Source organism: Pavona decussata, unplaced genomic scaffold (assembly GCF_977016875.1).
Source record: "Pavona decussata unplaced genomic scaffold, jaPavDecu1.1 SCAFFOLD_297, whole genome shotgun sequence".
Lineage (NCBI taxonomy): Eukaryota > Metazoa > Cnidaria > Anthozoa > Scleractinia > Agariciidae > Pavona > Pavona decussata.
This window is the reverse complement of record NW_028145694.1, coordinates 459,063-477,113: the sequence shown is the minus strand read 5'-3', so window position 1 is coordinate 477,113 and position 18,051 is coordinate 459,063. Positions and strand designations below refer to the sequence as shown.

General features: G+C 37.4%; 2 protein-coding genes across 2 annotated transcripts; both read left to right on the top strand.

The window, feature by feature from the left end:
- Positions 1-4,823: 4,823 nt before the first annotated feature.
- Positions 4,824-8,231, top strand: LOC146454943 (uncharacterized). Its single transcript, XM_085094908.1, has 2 exons — positions 4,824-4,952; positions 6,770-8,231. The coding sequence occupies exons 1-2, from the start codon at positions 4,839-4,841 to the stop codon at positions 7,619-7,621; spliced, it is 966 nt and encodes a 321-aa protein (XP_084951034.1). The 5' UTR covers positions 4,824-4,838; the 3' UTR covers positions 7,622-8,231.
- A 4,705-nt stretch (positions 8,232-12,936) lies between these two features.
- On the top strand, positions 12,937-15,614 carry LOC146454942 (uncharacterized). Its single transcript, XM_085094915.1, has 2 exons — positions 12,937-13,060; positions 14,803-15,614. The coding sequence occupies exons 1-2, from the start codon at positions 12,937-12,939 to the stop codon at positions 15,612-15,614; spliced, it is 936 nt and encodes a 311-aa protein (XP_084951041.1).
- Positions 15,615-18,051: the final 2,437 nt, after the last annotated feature.

The window sequence follows — 18,051 nt, the reverse complement described above, 5'->3', positions numbered from 1 at the left end:
GCAAGAAGACATCGACTTATTATCAGCTTATTGTACATCTCTTCCCGATTTAATTTTATTATTTCTATGATGTTTGAAAAAACCATGACATCGAGAGGGACCTGAACGTAATCCCACTGTTACTCTATTGAAATGACGAGCTACATTTAAAAGATTATTTACCACGCTACCTTTATCCCGAATGGGATGAACTTTCAAAAGTAAAGTTAGGAAGAAATGGAATTTTAATCGATGTAAAGTTTGTTCTGGGGAAATTAAATCCTTGTCTATAACAGAGCGCTAAAAACCACTGAAATACAGGCAAATAAGAGATTGCGTGACAGATCGTGAAAGAGGTTACAATCGTGTTTTACGGATATTTTAGCCCGAACTCGATATTAATGCTGTTCAGAAAACAACAGCATTCTCTTTTGAGAATGTAATGGTTTTCCCGTATTATATGAAACTTTGTTCGTACTTTGTTTAAACAAATTCATAACTCCCAGGAAAAAAAAAAAGTTATGACATCGGGAGGTGTTCTTGTCTCAGACTTCTCAATGCTTTAACTGTAGTTTCCTTTCGAAGTTTACCTATTTGTTTGTTGCGGGTGAGATGATTTGTCTTTATTCTATTCGGTTGTGAGAACTACTTACTCATTCGTCTTATTTAGCATGAGATCTGATCATGACAATAAATGCTATTATTGCCTACTTATGACAGCTTTGATTGGCAACAAAATTTCAGCTACTTGTATACAGCTATTTCAATCAACGTTGTCGGATTAAAATCAAGCTAAAAGACAAGACCGCAATGTTTTGTGGGATTATTTTTTATGAATAATTTCATCAAAATCATCCCTGCACGTGCAGGTCATTGTACTGCTAATTACAACCTATTGTTTTCTCCAGGCATGACTGATTTTGATGAATTTATTCATAAAAATCCCACGTAGACTTTCGGTCTTGTCTTTTAGCTTCATGCTTTGAACTGAAAACGTTAACTGAAATAGCTGTATAAATGTCGTATTTCCTCGAACAAAGCCGGGGCGATTTTTTTCACACCAAAAGAGGGCAATTATTCGAGCAAAAGCGATTATTCGAGGGAGACGATTATTTCAAATATTGCTCTCTAGAATTTGTGTTCTACATATTTTGTTTTATTATTAAACCGATCAGGATATAATCGCATCAAGTAAACTGAAAATAGGCTTTTAAAGTGTTTTAAATTTGGTTCCTTGATTAATTTTCAATGTCAATATGATATTCTTGGCGTCAGAGCTTGAATCGTCACTGATCAGTTTTGCTGGATAAAAAAAAGGAGATGCTGAGAGGGGTGGGGTGAGGGCGATTATTCGAGAGGGGCGATTATTTGAAATATTTTCGTCAAGGGGAGCGAAGGACGGGTACTCTTTTAGAACACTGTATTTCATAAAACTCCGGCCTTCAAATTCTTTCCGCGTTAGTGAGTCATACATGTAAATGGCATATATACAATAAAAAATTACTGCTAAATAAACCTTCACATTTACAACTAAACGTATGTAAGATCCTAGTCTATTATTCACTGTAACTTTCTATGAAGGTATGTCGTGGTGAATAAATAAATAAACAAATAAATAAATAAATAAATAAATACATGTAAAACGGTTTGTGTTTTCCTGCCTTAAAGATTAACAACATATACTGTTTTCATTACGAGCACTTGCTGGCTTGACAACTGCAGCCCTGCACCAGGTTTGAAATCGTGTCCACGAATGGCTTTTTCCGTTTGCTTTAACTTCTGATGTGTCAAGTCCGAACTGGCTTCACAGATGTTCCGTAACATTAACACTGAAAGTGAGCTAAGGGCCTCTTCATATGATCCCGGTTACCGGGATGGCTCGGTAAGCGGGATGAATTTTGCAGTCCGTTCATATGGGAAATTTCATCCCGGTTACCGAGATGAAAAGTGGTGACGCGGTCAATCGAGCGTGACATTTACCGAACAAGCCCGGCAAGAATTTCTCATTTTTATCGGTTCTACAAACCTCAAAAGTATTGAGAGAAATGTGATGGTATATTTCCAGCCTGGTGAATGAATGAGAATGATGATTATTCAAGAAAGTGACGCAGGCATACTCGGAAAAAAGAAATCCGAGTGCTCCTATCAGGAGTCGAACCTAAGACCTTCCGATTACTAAAAAGTATTATATCTTTATCTCTACCACGAAAAGGAATTATTTTGAACTAAAACATCTCAGAAATGAGCCGTAATAATCAAATATATCCGTTTTAAGACGCGAATGTTTGGTTATAGACTTCATCCCGGTAACCGGGATACCGTGTTCATATGAGAAAATTTTCGTCCCGGACTCCCGAGATCTCGGTCGCTGAAACCGAGATCTCGGTAACCGGGCTGGCCCGCCTTCTCATATGAACACATCGAAGTTTTAACAAAAGAAACAGGAATGAGGCGAGATCTCGGTAAGCGGGCTAGCCCGGTCAACCTGGATCATATGAAGAGGCCCTAAGCTTGGTGTTAATGACTAGCTCACAAATGTTGTAGGAGTCATATATTATCGGATGTGAATGCTGCTATTGGTTGGTGCTGCAGAATACAAAAAAACTAGCTAGTTTTACAAAGCGCGTCACTCTAAGTAAGAAAGTTCGGTGGGAAAAATTCCATAACTTTTGCGTGGAACTCGTTTATAGCAACACGCTCAAATAGTTCATTTCAAGAGTGAGCAAAATAATTATTTCCGAGTCTAAAATTAAACAAAAACTAGAGAATTAGTCTCTGTTTTGCCAGCTTTCTATAATGTGTAATCATTGTTTTTTTTTTTTTTGTTTTTTTTTGTTTTTTTTTGTTTTTTTTTTTTTTTTTAACTCGTAAGGAAACTCCTCGTAAAGAAACTCGTAATCATCCAAGTAAAGAGACAAATATGTTCACCACTGGCTACGTGAAAATTGGCGAGGGAGAGAGGGAAAGCTTGCATGAAACAAATATGCTGTTAAACATTTTAGTTATCAAACAAAATGATGAATAATAAAAAACAGCAACAATAAGAAGGCCATTAATGTATTTCCATCCGGTTAGGTCTGAATTAAAGGTCTGAATGTTTCCCGAAATACGTACGTTTGCAATATTTGTCACGGTGCGTCACGCAATCTCGGTTTGATTTTGCGATTTTGTCAGATTTTGAGCGCTCTTCCACAGAGTACAATTAACTTCCCCCAGAAAAAATTGTATTTTAGTTGAAAGCCCATTTCCTCCTTACTTCACTTTTACAGTTTCATTGGATTTGTGATAAAGGTAGTAGGATAAATTATGTTTTCAATTTGGCAAGCGATTTCTATAGAGTTACGGGTCCCTTTTATTCTGGTCGGTCTCAGTGTTACAAACTCGATCGATCTTAATCGGAATTAAAAGATAAAACCTTAAAAGGTTGTAGAACAAGCTGATAACAAATAGATGTCTTCTAGCTTTATCAGAAGGGCAAGTGGGCTACTTCAAAATGACTGATTTTTCAGGCCGAATTTTCTCGTGTCTGGCTATGAAATCAATCTTGGTCATTTTCTGCCAGATCAAAAAGTTATATCACAAATGAACCACACAGCAATGAATAACTCAATATGGACTACTAATAGCCAAAGTTTCAGCTATTTTCAAAATTTGAAAGTTTGCCGCACAATGTTCGATTTTTGTGTGCACGCGCTCTTAATTGATACCCTGCTTCAAAAATTCATTTCTAATTCATAAGCCCATTGACCTATCAAATGGTCGATAAAACATCACGTGCAGTGGCCGGTAAAACCTCGTATGCTATTTCCCAACGTTCACAAAAGCATCATTGTTATGAACTCTCTTGACACACGCTTTTCCAGGAATGTCTTTGAAGCCGTTCAAGAAACTCGCAGCACGTGTCTTATCGGGTCTAAATCCCGATGAAACACTGCTACTCGTGTTTCAAACAGAACTTAAATGTCCTTGTTGGGTGCTCCTGACAGTTCAGAACTTTCTTCACTTATTTATTTGTTTAACGTTTGTAGTGAGGTAAAAATTAACGTGGTGCGTATAAAAATTAGATTATTTAACTTTACAGTGTTCAGTAATCATTTAGCGATTTTTAATTTTGTACGATTTAATGATTTTTTTCTCGACCCAGTTTCCTACTCGACCTGGAAGCAACAAGAGAAAAAGGATAAGTAAGTTGTTATTAAATCGCAAATATGACGGCAAGCGTTATCTCTCAACATTAGGAGTTTTAACATTTAGTTAATTTTTTAAAAACGTTTAACGTTGATAAAAAATATGAAAAATGCTCTTCTGCTAGTTTTTTTATTTATTATTTTTATTTTTTTTTTCAAGTTTTAACATTGTCAGTTCAGCGATTTTTTTCCCATCTTTCGCTCTGATGTCGGAAATTTCGCTTCGAATTTCATAAAGTCATAGTTTGTTCAACGGCAGGTGAAAATTGTATGTAAATAAGCTAGATTTAAAATGCCTTGGCTCAAGCAAACATATATCTTCTGTAATTGATTTAAGATTATGGATCATGCGGCAAGGAAAATATCAGAATTAATTCGACCTATCAAAGTAATGATCATTCTATGTCCCTTTAAGACTGATAAATCGCAAGCTATACCATGGAAGTCACGAAGGGTGTAATTCACGTTTTATTGCTACTCATTCTGCACGCCCTGAAGTTAAGCACTGCAGACTGTCAAGGGAAATGTGAGCAGAGTAGTGGTAGCTTTGGCCAGACAGGAATGAAACATCGTGCCATACTGGGTCACAGCTTCAAAAACTTCACTGTGAAGAAAACGTTTGACTGTCATGTGAAATGCTTCGATGAGAGATGCAGGTGCAAAGCATATCAAATGTGGAACAATCGCTGTGAGTTACTGGATGAAGATAGGAGTTCGGCTCCAGATGACTTCATCAGTGAAGATGGATACACTTACTTTGATATGGATAATGAGTTTGTGAACCGGGTAAGGGATAGATAGATCAACGGATGTTTTGTATAGTTGTAAGTACTTGGGAGCTTAAGCACAAGACGACGGTAACGGCAACGACAACGCAGTCGGTTGAATGAGCAAAAACAATCGCTCTGCACATGCGTTTTACATTTTGGTACATTTCTTTGCCGTCCTCTGCAAAACAACAGCGTGAAATGACCATATTTAGGGTTTTGTGAAGAACGTGAACGTACGACGGTGAATTTTTCATTTTCTTTCTTAACTTGTACGCCACTCCTTCCAATTTGATTCCTGGATAGTTCGGCATTTTTGTAAAAGTTGAGCGAGTTGAAATAATCGCGAAGTAGCACAAATGAAATAAACGTTTTCGTTGCCGTTGCCGTCGTTGTTGCTTACGCTCCCTAACATGGCTGATAGAAAACGAAATTATTATTCAAACTGTACGCATGTGTAAGAGAACAAGCAAGCGGTGGTTGTGACAAATAAAAAGATTTAGGCTGTATCTTCTAAAAAAAAATATTAATGAAAAGAGATTTTACCATTTCAGGGCATAGAGACGAGAAATTCAAGAATTAATTAGAACTGAACGAGAAATATTTCATAATCAGTAATTAGCAGTGTACACTTTTAGTGTGCTAATGCAAAATTTATTTAGCCAAACTTCACAAAAAGTTCGTCTTAAAAGCCCAGGGCTTAAATCCTAAGTTGAATAATGGGAGGTTTCATTTTATTATACATAAATATTGGAGGGGCATTAATTTCCCAGCTTTTGTTACCAATTCTGATTAATTTAACTGAAAACTTATGCCCATTTCAGTAGCAATATCACATGGTTAATTATTCAGCACTAGAGTTTGCAAAGATGTTCAAAAGAGCTGTCAAACGGAAGAGAAATTAAAAAGAGAAAAACAATCGTAAAAGACGGCTGCAATATTGCTTTAACTTTACCATCACTTGACAACAGTGGTTCGTTAATAAAAATATTAATAAAGTTTCAGAGTAAACTTCTCCCACTAACATGTCTTTTGCGCTCCATAAACAGGCTAGTTGTTTCGTGAACATTGAGTTGAAAACAAAATTTGTTAAATCCATCTGGTGCGAATACTCACACCTGCAACCTACGCAAAGTTGACGTTGGAAGGACGCCACTCAAACAAATATAAGAGAACCAAAAGAACTAAATCTTGGGGTTGTGCAAATTATGTTTTTTTTTTTTAACTTGGCTTTTTAACATTATGCTAGCAGTTAGTGAAGCCAAATATTGAGCATCATTCGAGCATTTTAGTGGTGTTTTTTTTCTGGAACATTAATTTTTTTTAGAGAAAACAAGAGCGAAATGAAAACTAAACTTCAAATCGAGTTGAAGTAATCGAACCGCCAAGTACTCCAGCCTTAACAGCCGAGTGACGGATGCCAGATGTCAGTTGCGTTAGGTTTGAAAAGTCGAATTAAAGACGGCCATGTTTGCTTGTGTATGTTGCTCTTAATTCACTTCTTTGTCGAGTAAACACCCAAATTAAAAAGGCGAAACTTATAAAATATATTCTCCGAGCATTTTAGTGACTTTTGGGTTAACCGAGCATTTGACCGGAAAACAATAAGCTGTAACATGTCAGTAACGAACCAAAACCATAATGTACAAAAGCCTAACAAAAACACTATCTGTTTGGAACTTTTTATCGATAAATAAAGAAAAAAACGCTTAGGCTATTCTTGTTAATATATTTCCTTCGATTCCTCATTTAATTGATCATTATTCCAATAGTTACTTGTTCCTACCTTTATTATCCCACAGAAACTTATTAAAATGTGTTCGTCTTATCCTATAGATTTCAGTGTACAACGCATGCTCAGATCAAACATGCAGTAACCAATGCTGTAACCAGAGTCCGTGCGCCAATGGAGGCACGTGCACTGAGCTATGCGACCACGCCAAACACAAGTTCAACTGCACTTGTACCGCGGAATACTATGGTAAGCTTTGTAAGAAACGTAGACCTACATCTTGTAAGGAGCAACTTGAAAAAGACAGAGGGAGCCAGTCTGGTCTGCATCTTTTGTTGGATCCAGCAAGCAAGTCGTTGCATGAAGTCTTTTGCGATTGCACGTCTGAAAACGGATTCATTTGGACTCTGATCGAGTCTTTCAGCTTGGCTAACAACAATGAGTTTGCAAACAAGCCATTTTATAAAGACTACCCTGTCAATCAGAATTCCTTTACCTGGAATAAGTTTCGCTTATCGTGGTCACGGATGAACTCCATAGCTAGCCACTCCACGCATGTGCGCGCCACATGTAACTTTAACACTGATGGACTTAATTGCACTGATTACTTAAGAGCCAAACTGAGTGATATCGACGTCATGAGTTTGAATTTCGATGGATGCAAAAAGTATGAATACATCAATATCAGGGGCTATTGTTGCCATAATTGCACGGCCCACTTTGTTCAAAGAGATAACTGGCACGCACACGTTGACTCCTTTTACGGATCTCAGAAAGGTTGTCAGTTTAAAAGTCCCCTCGAAGGCGCTATGAAGATGAAGAGTGGCGAAAATAATTTCGGATGGTACGAATCAATTAATGACGTACATAGATGCTCAGCAAGCGCTAATTCTACAACGCAGTGGTGGATTGGAGAACAGCAAAAAGTTAGCTGCACCCAGCTGCGCGGCAAATGAGGATGACACTGTAGGCAAGAAGTGACGTGAAGTGGATATTCAGTTTATGTATATTAATAGACGAAGTGAGAGTAATACGACTGGTTAGAAGCAATATGTGGTGGTCATTTTTTTGACCATTTTAAATATTTCAGATAGAGCCTATTAAATAGAATGTAGAATGTGCACATACCACGGAAGATCCAGGTATCTGAACGCCTGTTTTATGTTATCATCTCTTGGTTTTAGGAAATTATTCCAATAAGCATGCGTAGCTGAACAGAATAATAATGACCGTTTATTAAACACCATTGCAGTTAAAAACTTAAAAGGAGGGGTTCACATTTCAGCGCATCAGCATGAATTTAAATGCTTTTTTCTTTTTCTTATCAACTTAATGTCCTTAAAAGTCTTACTTACATGTACTTCAGTAATCAAATGTTATAATTAGTCCAAGCAAAATGAATGATGACCAAAATTCACAGAAAATGCTAGTGGATTGTACTCATATTGTCAATATTGAAATTAGTGTTGACCCGTGACCCGTAGGATGCTCTGAAGCCAAACATAAACGTTTCTCTTCTAGCAAAAGAGACCTCTTTATGTGAGCAAGACGTTAGCATAAGAGGCAAACTTTCTTGTATTGGTGAACTGCTGAAGCATGGAAATGAAAAGCTTAAGGATTCCACCAATAAGAAGAACAACGCAGACATCATTGCAGACTAGCTAGTGATAGAAATTAGCACAAGACTAAGTGAGAAACTTAACAATGAATTGGCTGAACCGTCAGAAAAAAGCGAAGAAATGCGGAGAGTCGTAAACGTAAGCTTCTTGACCAAAGTTTCATGAGAGGGCAGGGGCATTTCCCCCAAAATAACAAGTAATGGAAAAGTTGTCAGATTGAAGAAACTTTTTCCAGCCAAGCTAATTAAAACATTATCTATTGCTACTCATTTTGCACGCTCTAAAGTTAGGCACTGCAGATTGTCAAGGGAAATGTGAGCAGAGTCGTGGTAGTTTTGGCCAAACAGGAATGAAACATCGTGCCATATTGGGTCACAGCTTTAAGAACTTCACTGTGAAGAAAACGTTTGATTGTCATGTGAAATGCCTCGATGAGAGATGCAGGTGCCAAGCATATCAAATGTAGAACAATCGCTGTGTGTTACTGGATGAAGATAGGAGTTCGGCTCCAGATGACTTCATCAATAAAGATGGATATACTTTATGTTTTGATACGTATACAGAACTTGACATGTTGTTCTTAATTCACTTCTTTGTCGTTTCTTGAGTAATTACCCTAATTAGAATAAAATATAATTATATACAATGCTATAATATGAAATAAATCCATTTACCCACTGTGCCCTTGATGAAAGGATAAATGAGCTAGAACTCTTTGTGCAGCACAAGTTCCTGTTTGTTATACATGCGCTGGTATTACAGACCGTCTGGCAGTAGCCAGCTAGCTAGACAAAAAGTTGTAGATAAAAGGTTGTAAAAGTTTATGACGACTGTTTGTTTTACCAACTCCAACACTTAAAAAACGAAATATTCAAGAAATTGCAAATATTTAAACCTGACAAAATATAGTTTTTAGTTTGAAGACTCAGCTAATATTTTGTTTATCAAAGAAAGCTCGGGGAAGAAGCAGAATGGGAAAGAAAGGCAAATTAAAGAAGAGGAGAAAGCAGAAGGTGCAAAACGAAAGCAGGGAATGTATGCTCTGAAGGGAAAAATACTTCTCTTCTGCCAAAAAAGAAACCTGTTTAGGAAGGCAAGAAGTTAGAATCAGAAACAAACTCTCTTGTGTTGGGAACTGCTGAACGACAAGGCAGATATCAGTGCAGAACTAATGATAGAAACTACCTCAAGATTAAGCGAGAAACGTACCAATGAATTGGCTAAAGTCAGAGAAAAGAAAAGAAGTGTGGAGAGTCTTAAACATGAGCTTCTTGACAAAAGTTTGCACGAGAGGGAAGGGCATTTCCCCCCAAAATAATAAGTAAAGGAAAAATTGTTAGATTGTAGAGACTTTTTCCGGCCAATGTTATTAAAAGTAAAGTGATGGCTAACAAAAAACAACACAGAAATTCCATCTATTTTTCTTTTTTTCGCAAGGCTGTACACTAGCGATTGTTTGTATCTATCTTTTGTGGTTGCAATGTTTCTGAGTATAGAATGTGAGGTTTTAGTCTTTTTACCATTTTCTGCGTTGCCCAATTTAATTATCCGTAATTCAGCCTAGGGACTGCCAAAAGTGTTTAAAAAAATTACTTTCTCTAATCTTAATTTCACATATAATATTTAGAACAGTCACCTGGCACCATGAGATGCCAAAGCTGTCTATTTGTGACGAGGAGTGGAAAGGAATGTAACTTTTTTGTGTCCTATATTTTCAGAATTTTCCTTAAAATTGTCCTTTATTTTGGAAAAGAAATGTCCTACACTACTATAAAATATGAGTGGAGGCGCGGTGGTGTAGTGGTTAGCGCGTCAGACTTTCGATCGGACGGTCGGAGGATCTGAGGGTCGTTGGTTCGAGGCTAGGTTGGTCTCTTCATTGCTGTGTTGTTTCCTTAGACAAGAAACAGGTGTATAAATGGGTACCGGCGATATACTCGCTGGGGGTAACCCTGCGATGGACTAGCATCCGATCCAGGGGGGAGCAGCAATACTCACAGTTGCTTCATGCTACAGAAACCGGGCTAAGCTCCGGCCGTGTGGGCCCCTAAGGCTCTTGGTTGACTTTACCTTTACCTTACTATAAAATATGACTCTAAAACCACTTGACACCCTGAGTAAATATTCTCGTTGGGTGTTGCTGGCAGTTCTCCACTTATTTATTTGTTTAACGTTTGTGGTAGGGTGAAAAATAACGTGGCACTTACAAAAATAAAATCCTTCACAGTGATTATGAATTTTTTGCTAAACTCAGTTTCCTACTCGGCCTGGAGCCCGTTTCTCGAAAGTCCCGGTCACTTATCGGGCCCGGTAAGTGGCCGTCAAGTCCCCGATAAGTTTACAGGTGTTTCTCGAAACTCCCGTTATTGACGATCCCGGTAAATTTCCCGGTAACTTGCCCGGTAATTTACGGGAGGTCATGACCTACCGTAAACTTACCGGGAAATCGCAAATGTTGCGACACTAAACAAAATGGCGGCCGGAGGCGGACTTTTTTGTTTAGTTAGAAGACCTCGGTCTTGTCAAAGACGACTAATTCTGGCCGACATGGCTGACTGTGAAGTCATAGAAAGATTCAGGCTTTTGCGAGCGAGAATCAAGTGGCTCGTGAATGAACTTGGAGACGAATTGCGGAGAAATATAGCGAGAAGCTGCCCGCTGGCTCCGGAAGCAAACGTGAATACAGGCGTAGTGCTATTATTGTTGTTGTTGCTGTAAGTGTTGTTTTAGATGTTTGAAAAGCGCTTAGGGTGTTTGAATATGGGCACTATATAAATTTGAAATTATTACTATTTTATTGTTATAAATTATCAACCAACGGCGGAGGAAAAAATAAATATTTTGTCATGTAAACACGGCTCACTCGCCGCACATTATTACTTCGAAATGGCTTCCTTTTTAGCATAAAATGGGTTCCTGTCATGCAAAATTAATCCTACCGTAAGCGATATTGTTTGCTTTCTTGTAATGTGCAGAATTTTCATAAGAAAGAGGAAGTTAGAAATCTGACATGCTGCACTGAGATAAATGTAAACATAACCATTGATATAAACAGAGCGATCGCGATGAGAGTCGAATTGTGCGCCGTCCTCAAAATACACAAATGCAGTGTTTGCTGCATTAGCTAGAGGGATAAAGAATAAGAAGCTTACACACGATAGATAAATGAGAATAAAGAACTTAAAAATCGTTCCACTTTTCGCAAAATAGTTTCAGTCGCATTTCAATTGATCGAGCCTTGTGGTAGTATACAAAAGCCGATTTCGGATCGGTGAAAATAGTGCTTGATGTCTGCCGGAGAAGTCACGATCAAATCACGCCAGTTGAACTATAGCTATTCAATTTTAAAACTTGTATAAGATCCTTCCTTATTCCAAATATTCTCTATACTAAGGCTGCTAAAAATAAATTTGTATCAGTACAAACTGTTGAAATAGGCGTTGAAATAGGACATCACGCAGACACTGTTTCCCCGGCGATCGCCATAGCTTGCTTAGCTTCATCTCTTCTACAACTTTGAAGGAATTACATACTGATCCTGACTATTAGTTTGATGCTCACAACAAGAATTCATGATGATAACATTCATAATCCTTTTCAGGTTCTATTTTGCATCAGGGAGTTTCCTGAAAGTAATTGCCGATACCATGCACGATGCAAAATAGTGATCTCTCTTGGTTGCTCCCCTTTGATAAAACGAAAAAGTTAAACTTAGAACGTATTGTATTGTCCTTCAAAAAGCATGAAGACAATCCTGTCTCATCCATAACCGTGCTTTTCTCAAATGAATCGAATGGATTGGTGTAGTCCTAAGTCGTTCTCCTTCTCTTGCGAACGAGCGTGAAGCGCGCAAGAGCCTGGCAATGGCTTCTATTTTACCGGGCCCGGAAATTACCGGGAAAGTTTACGGGTGCTTCGAGAAACGCATTATCGGGCCCGGTAAAGTTTCCTGATAACGGCCCCGATAAGTTAGTCGAGAAAACGGGCCCCTGGAAACAGAAAAAAGAAATTAAATAAACAGCTAAGTTGTTATCTAATTAAAATATGACGGCAAACCTTTATTTTTTTTTTTATCAATATTTAGAGTGCTAATTCAAATAATTTTTCAAAGACGCTTTTATAGTTAATAAAGATTTTTCCAACCTTTAAAAGTAGTTTTTCAGTTTGTTGGTCATCTTTTGCGATCAGATCTCATCTTCCGACATTTCGCTTCGAAATTCATGCACCCATAGTTTGTTCAACGGCAGGTGAAGTTTATGTTAATAAGACTTTAAAGGCCTTGCCTCCAAGAAACATAAATCGTCTGTATTGTAATTAATATTTTGCATCATACAAGGAAAATGTCAAAATTAATTTTGACTTATCACGGTAACGATCATTTTATGTGCCTTAACGACTGATGAATCCAAAGCTATACCATGGAATTATCAAAGGGTGTTCTTCTCGTTCTATTGCTACTCATTTTGCACGCTCTGAAGTTAGGCACTGCAGACTGTCAAGGGAAATGTGAGCAGAGTAGCGGTACTTTTGGCCAAACAGGAATAAAACATCGTGCCATACTGGGTCACAGCTTTAAGAACTTCACCGTCAAGAAAACGTTTGACTGTCACGTGAGATGCTTTGATGAGAGATGCAGGTGCCAAGCATATCAAATGTGGAACAATCGCTGTGAGTTACTGGATGAAGACAGGAGTTCGGCTCCAGATGACTTCATCAGTGAAGATGAATACACTTATTTTGATATGGATAATGAGTTTGTGAACCGGGTAAGGGATAGTTAGATCATGGCGCCGACGTTTCTATGAATGAAAAGTCAACGGGTGTGTTGTCCAGTTGTAAGTACTGGAGATTAAGCAACGACGACGGCAACGGCAACGACAACATATGGCTACTAGAAAGCGAGATTCTTATTTAAATTGTACGCATGTGCAAGCAGTTGTTGCAGATTTTTGAGTATACATTTTCAAAATATAAAGTAATGAAAAGATATTTTTACTATTACAGGGCATAGAGACGAGAAATTCAAGAATTAACTAGAACGGAACAACAATTATTTCATAATCAGTAATTACTACGAAGTATACACTATTTGTGTGCTTATGCAAAGTTTTAACTAGCTAAACTACACAAAAAGTTCGTATAAAAAGCCCAGGGCTTAAATCCTCAGTTGAATGATGGGAGGATTTCTTTTATTACACCAAAATATTGAAGGGTCATTAATTTCCACGCTTTTGTTACCGATTCTGATGAATCTAAGTTAAAACTTCTGCCCATTTCAAAAGCAATATCACAATAGTTAATTATACAGCACTAGCGCTTGCAGAGATGTTAAAAAGTGCTTTCAAATGAAAGATAAATTTAAGAAAAACGGCGGAAGAAAAGTCATAGGTACAAAGAAAAAAAACAGAAAAGAAACAAACAAGCAATCGTAAAAGACGGCGGGAATATCGCCTTAACTTCGCCATCACTTGACAACAGTGTTTCGTTAGTAAATATATTATTAAAGTTTTAGAGTAAACTTCTACCACTAACCATGCCTTTGGCGCTCTATAGACGGGCTAGTTGTCTCGTGAACATTGAGTTGAATAACAAAATTCGCTAATTTCATCTGGTGTGAATACTCACACCTGCAACCTACGCATATTTGAAGTTGGAACGACGTCACTCAAACAAATGAAAGACAACCTTAAAGATTAAGTTCCGCTTTTTTTTTTTTTTTTTAACTTGGCTTTTTTACATTATGCTAGCAATTAGTGTTTCGTTAGTAAATATATTATTAAAGTTTTAGAGTAAACTTCTACCACTAACCATGCCTTTGGCGCTCTATAGACGGGCTAGTTGTCTCGTGAATATTGAGTTGAATAACAAAATTCGCTAATTTCATCTGGTGTGAATACTCACACCTGCAACCTACGCATAACGACGTCACTCAAACAAATGAAAGACAACCTTAAAGATTAAGTTCCGCTTTTTTTTTTTTTAACTTGGCTTTTTTACATTATGCTAGCAATTAGTAAAGCCAAATATTAAGCATCATTCAAGCATTGTAGTGGTGTTTTAATATTGTTCTGGAAAATTAATAGTTTTAGAGAAAAAAAAAAGCAAACGATTGGAAATAATCGAATTGCAAAGCACTAACGCCTTAACAGCCGAGTGACAGATGCCAGATGTCTGTGTCAGTTGCGTTAGGTTTGAAGATTCATTTTTAAGAAGGCCATGTTTATTTGTGTATGTTGTTCTTGAGTCACTTCTTTGTCGTTTCCAGTGTATATACCCTAATTGGAACGGCGAAATTTATAAAATATACTATCCATACAAAAGCCTAACAAAAATACTATCTGTTTAGAACTTTTTGTCTATAAAAAAAGAACAAAAAGCTTATGCTTTTCCTGTTAATAAAATTTTCGATTCCTACTTTGATTGATTTACTTGACCATTATTCCAGTAGTTACTTGTTGCTACCTTTATTATTCCACAGAAACTTATAAAATGTGTTCGTCTTGTCCTATAGATTTCAGTGTACAACGCATGCTCAGATCAAACATGCAGTAACCAATGCTGTAACCAGAGTCCGTGCGCCAATGGAGGCACGTGTACTGAGCTATGCGACCACGCTAAACACAAGTTCAACTGCACTTGTACCGCGGAATACTATGGTAAGCTTTGTAAGAAACGTAGACCTACATCTTGTAAGGATCAACTTGAAAAGTACAGAGGGAGCCAGTCTGGTCTGCATCTTTTGTTTGATTCAACTAGCAAGTCATTGTATGAAGTCTTTTGCGATTACACGTCTGAAAACGGATTCATTTGGACTCTGATCGAGTCTTTCAGCTTGGCTAACAACAACGAGTTTTCAAACAAGCCATTTTATAAAGACTACCCTGTCAATCAGAATTCCTTTACCTGGAACAAGTCTCGCTTATCGCAGTCTCGGATGAACTTCATTGCTAGCCACTCCACGCATGTGCGCGCCACATGTAACTTTAACACTGATGGACTTAATTACACTGATTACTTAAGAGCCAAACTGAGTGATATCGACGTCATGAGTTTGGATTTCAACGGATGCAAAAGGTACGAATACATCAATATCAGAGGCTATAATTGCCATAATTGCACGGCCCACTTTTCTCAAAAAGATAATTGGCACGCACACGTTGACTCCCATTACGGATGTCAGATAGGTTGTCAGTTTAACAGTCCCCACGCAGGCTCTGTGAAGTTACCACGGGGCGAAGATAACTTTGGGTGGTACGAAACAGTTAATCATGTACATAGATGTTCAGCAAGCGCTGATTCCACAACGCAGTGGTGGATTGGAGAAGAATAAAGAAGAGGATTCTTAGTTTCTGTCTGTTAAAATGCTAAGTGAGAAACGTACCACTGGTTAGAGGCAATAAGCGCAAAATGCTACCATTTGTTGACCACATGTTAGATTCCGAATAGAGCCGTTTAAATAGAATTTAGAATGCGGAATACCAAGGAAGAACCAGGTGTCTGAGTATCCATTCAATAAGCATGCCCAGCTGAAGAGAAAAGCTTGGTAATTAGTGTTAGGCGACGATCTGATCAGAAACTGCGAGGAATGTAATATCCAAGAAATTTTAAATAGTTTAAACTGGCAAATTTGTCTGCTTGTTTGAAGTAAATAGTTTGTTGCACAAAATCTTACAAAGGGAAACTGTTTTTTAGCCTTGAGGCTCTTACATTTGACAACATAATATTGTATTTAATCTTAATTATTATCCAAGTTAGTTACAGTTGTTTGTGTATCTACATGTATCTGTGATGCATTAAGGAAAATAAATTGTATTGACTGTATTATTGTATTTTGTGTTAAGAATAATTAGTCTTAGCACTCTTTGTTACTTGTAGCCAAAAATGCAGGAGGAAGAACCAGGACAACCAACTAAGCAGCAATCAGTGCTGTAGTAGTAGGAATAGTAATTAATAATAATAATAATAACAATAATAATAATAATAATAATAATAATAATAATAATAATAATAATACCAACAACAACAACAACAACAACATTAATAATAAGCAATCGAGGTTGAGCGAATGTGGGGGCTTAAAACAACAACAGTCCCGGTGGTTTTGGGAACCCGTGGCACCATCAAAAGGACATGGAAAACTACACCAACAAAATCCCTGGCAACATCAACATTCATGAACTCCAGAAAATAACTCTTCTTTCTACAGCCCACCTTCTTAGGCGGGTCCTCTCCATCAAGTAGAAACCCTTTTGGCGTCCCTAAGTCAGATATTATATATCTTATATAATAATAATAATAATAATAATAATAATAATAATAATAATAATAATAATAATAATAATAATAATAATAATAATAATAATAATAAAAATAGTAATAACCTTTTTTGCTAATTTGTATTCGCATGTTGAGCTTTCAGTAAGCCACTGCAAATTTCTATTTTCATGTTACTATGTTTTTGTTGAATGCAATGGCGGGAATAGACACGATAATGATGAAAATGAGTATTGGCAATGCTTGGTTTTAGTTCCGCGCTTTGTACGTTGTATCACATATTTAAGTGTTACTTTGAATGGCCAAAAAACATATTTGAATCAATGGATTCGATAAAATAATGGTTCAGTTTTGTTAACAATAACCCTACTAGTGCACAGAAACTAATATTGATTACGTTTGACTGCGAATGACTCGGATAGAAAGGGATAACAACTTGAAAAAATTGGCCAGTTTTTCCAATTTCCCAACAACAAAGTGCTTGAGAAAGTACAGAAGTAATAGAGAGTAACCTTTAGGGTAAAATGTTGAACTTCAGTCGCAAATTTTTGTTTACACTGTAAAATGATGAAAAGATGAAAAGTCAACTGGCTACTAGTTAATATAATAAGCTTTAATTTATGTCATCCTCCTCAAGCCCTTTGTAACATCAAGGATCTTAAACATTTTTTGAAAACAAGCAAGTTAGGCCAATTCACTGTTCATTGTTCGACAAAAAAGGGCAGCAGAAAAATAAAACAACAGGCAGCGACAAAAATGAACGATGATAACAGAACTGAGCTTAAGTATCATATTATCTAATTCAATTCACAAAAGTAAGCACATGCTTTTGATCGTAGCATTGAGCGTTTAATATAATATAGAGTTGGTCCGTTCTCGATAATTCTCTGTTAAAAGAGTGACAAATATTCACGTCGCTTTCCGCTTATCATTTCGGTGCCGATCCAGCCGTCTAAACCAAACGGCGCGTAAGCGACCGCACAAGCTGAATCTGTAAAACGCCGCTGAAGAAGACATTAAAGTCGAAACCGGTCCGGAAAATTGCTTGTTTTGGTTTAGAAGGTTGGATTGGCACTCAACCATAAGTACCCATCCTTAATTTCTAGTGCGCAACCGCAAAGGAAGGCTCCGTTACATGAGAAAGAAGTGGGCTGGGCCTTGACACCTTCTTTAGGCAAGAGAGTTTCCGTGCAAATTATATAATCGCCTTGCCTAGATGGAGCTGTAAGACTTCTGGAAAAGGGGACACCAAATACTTGGACTTCTTCATTTCTAAGCGCGCGCGCATTCTCAAAACAAACAAGAGAAAACTCCAGCACACGCGAGATTTTGCAAGATGTATTTCAGTCAAACGTCTGTAATTTATTTTTTGTCGGGGATTTAGCTGCTGTCCGTATTATTGGGGTGTCCGTAACAGTGAGGTGTAACCTTACCATCCCAGGCAACATACAATAAGGTGATAAAACCATGGATTTATCCCTTCCCACTCATAC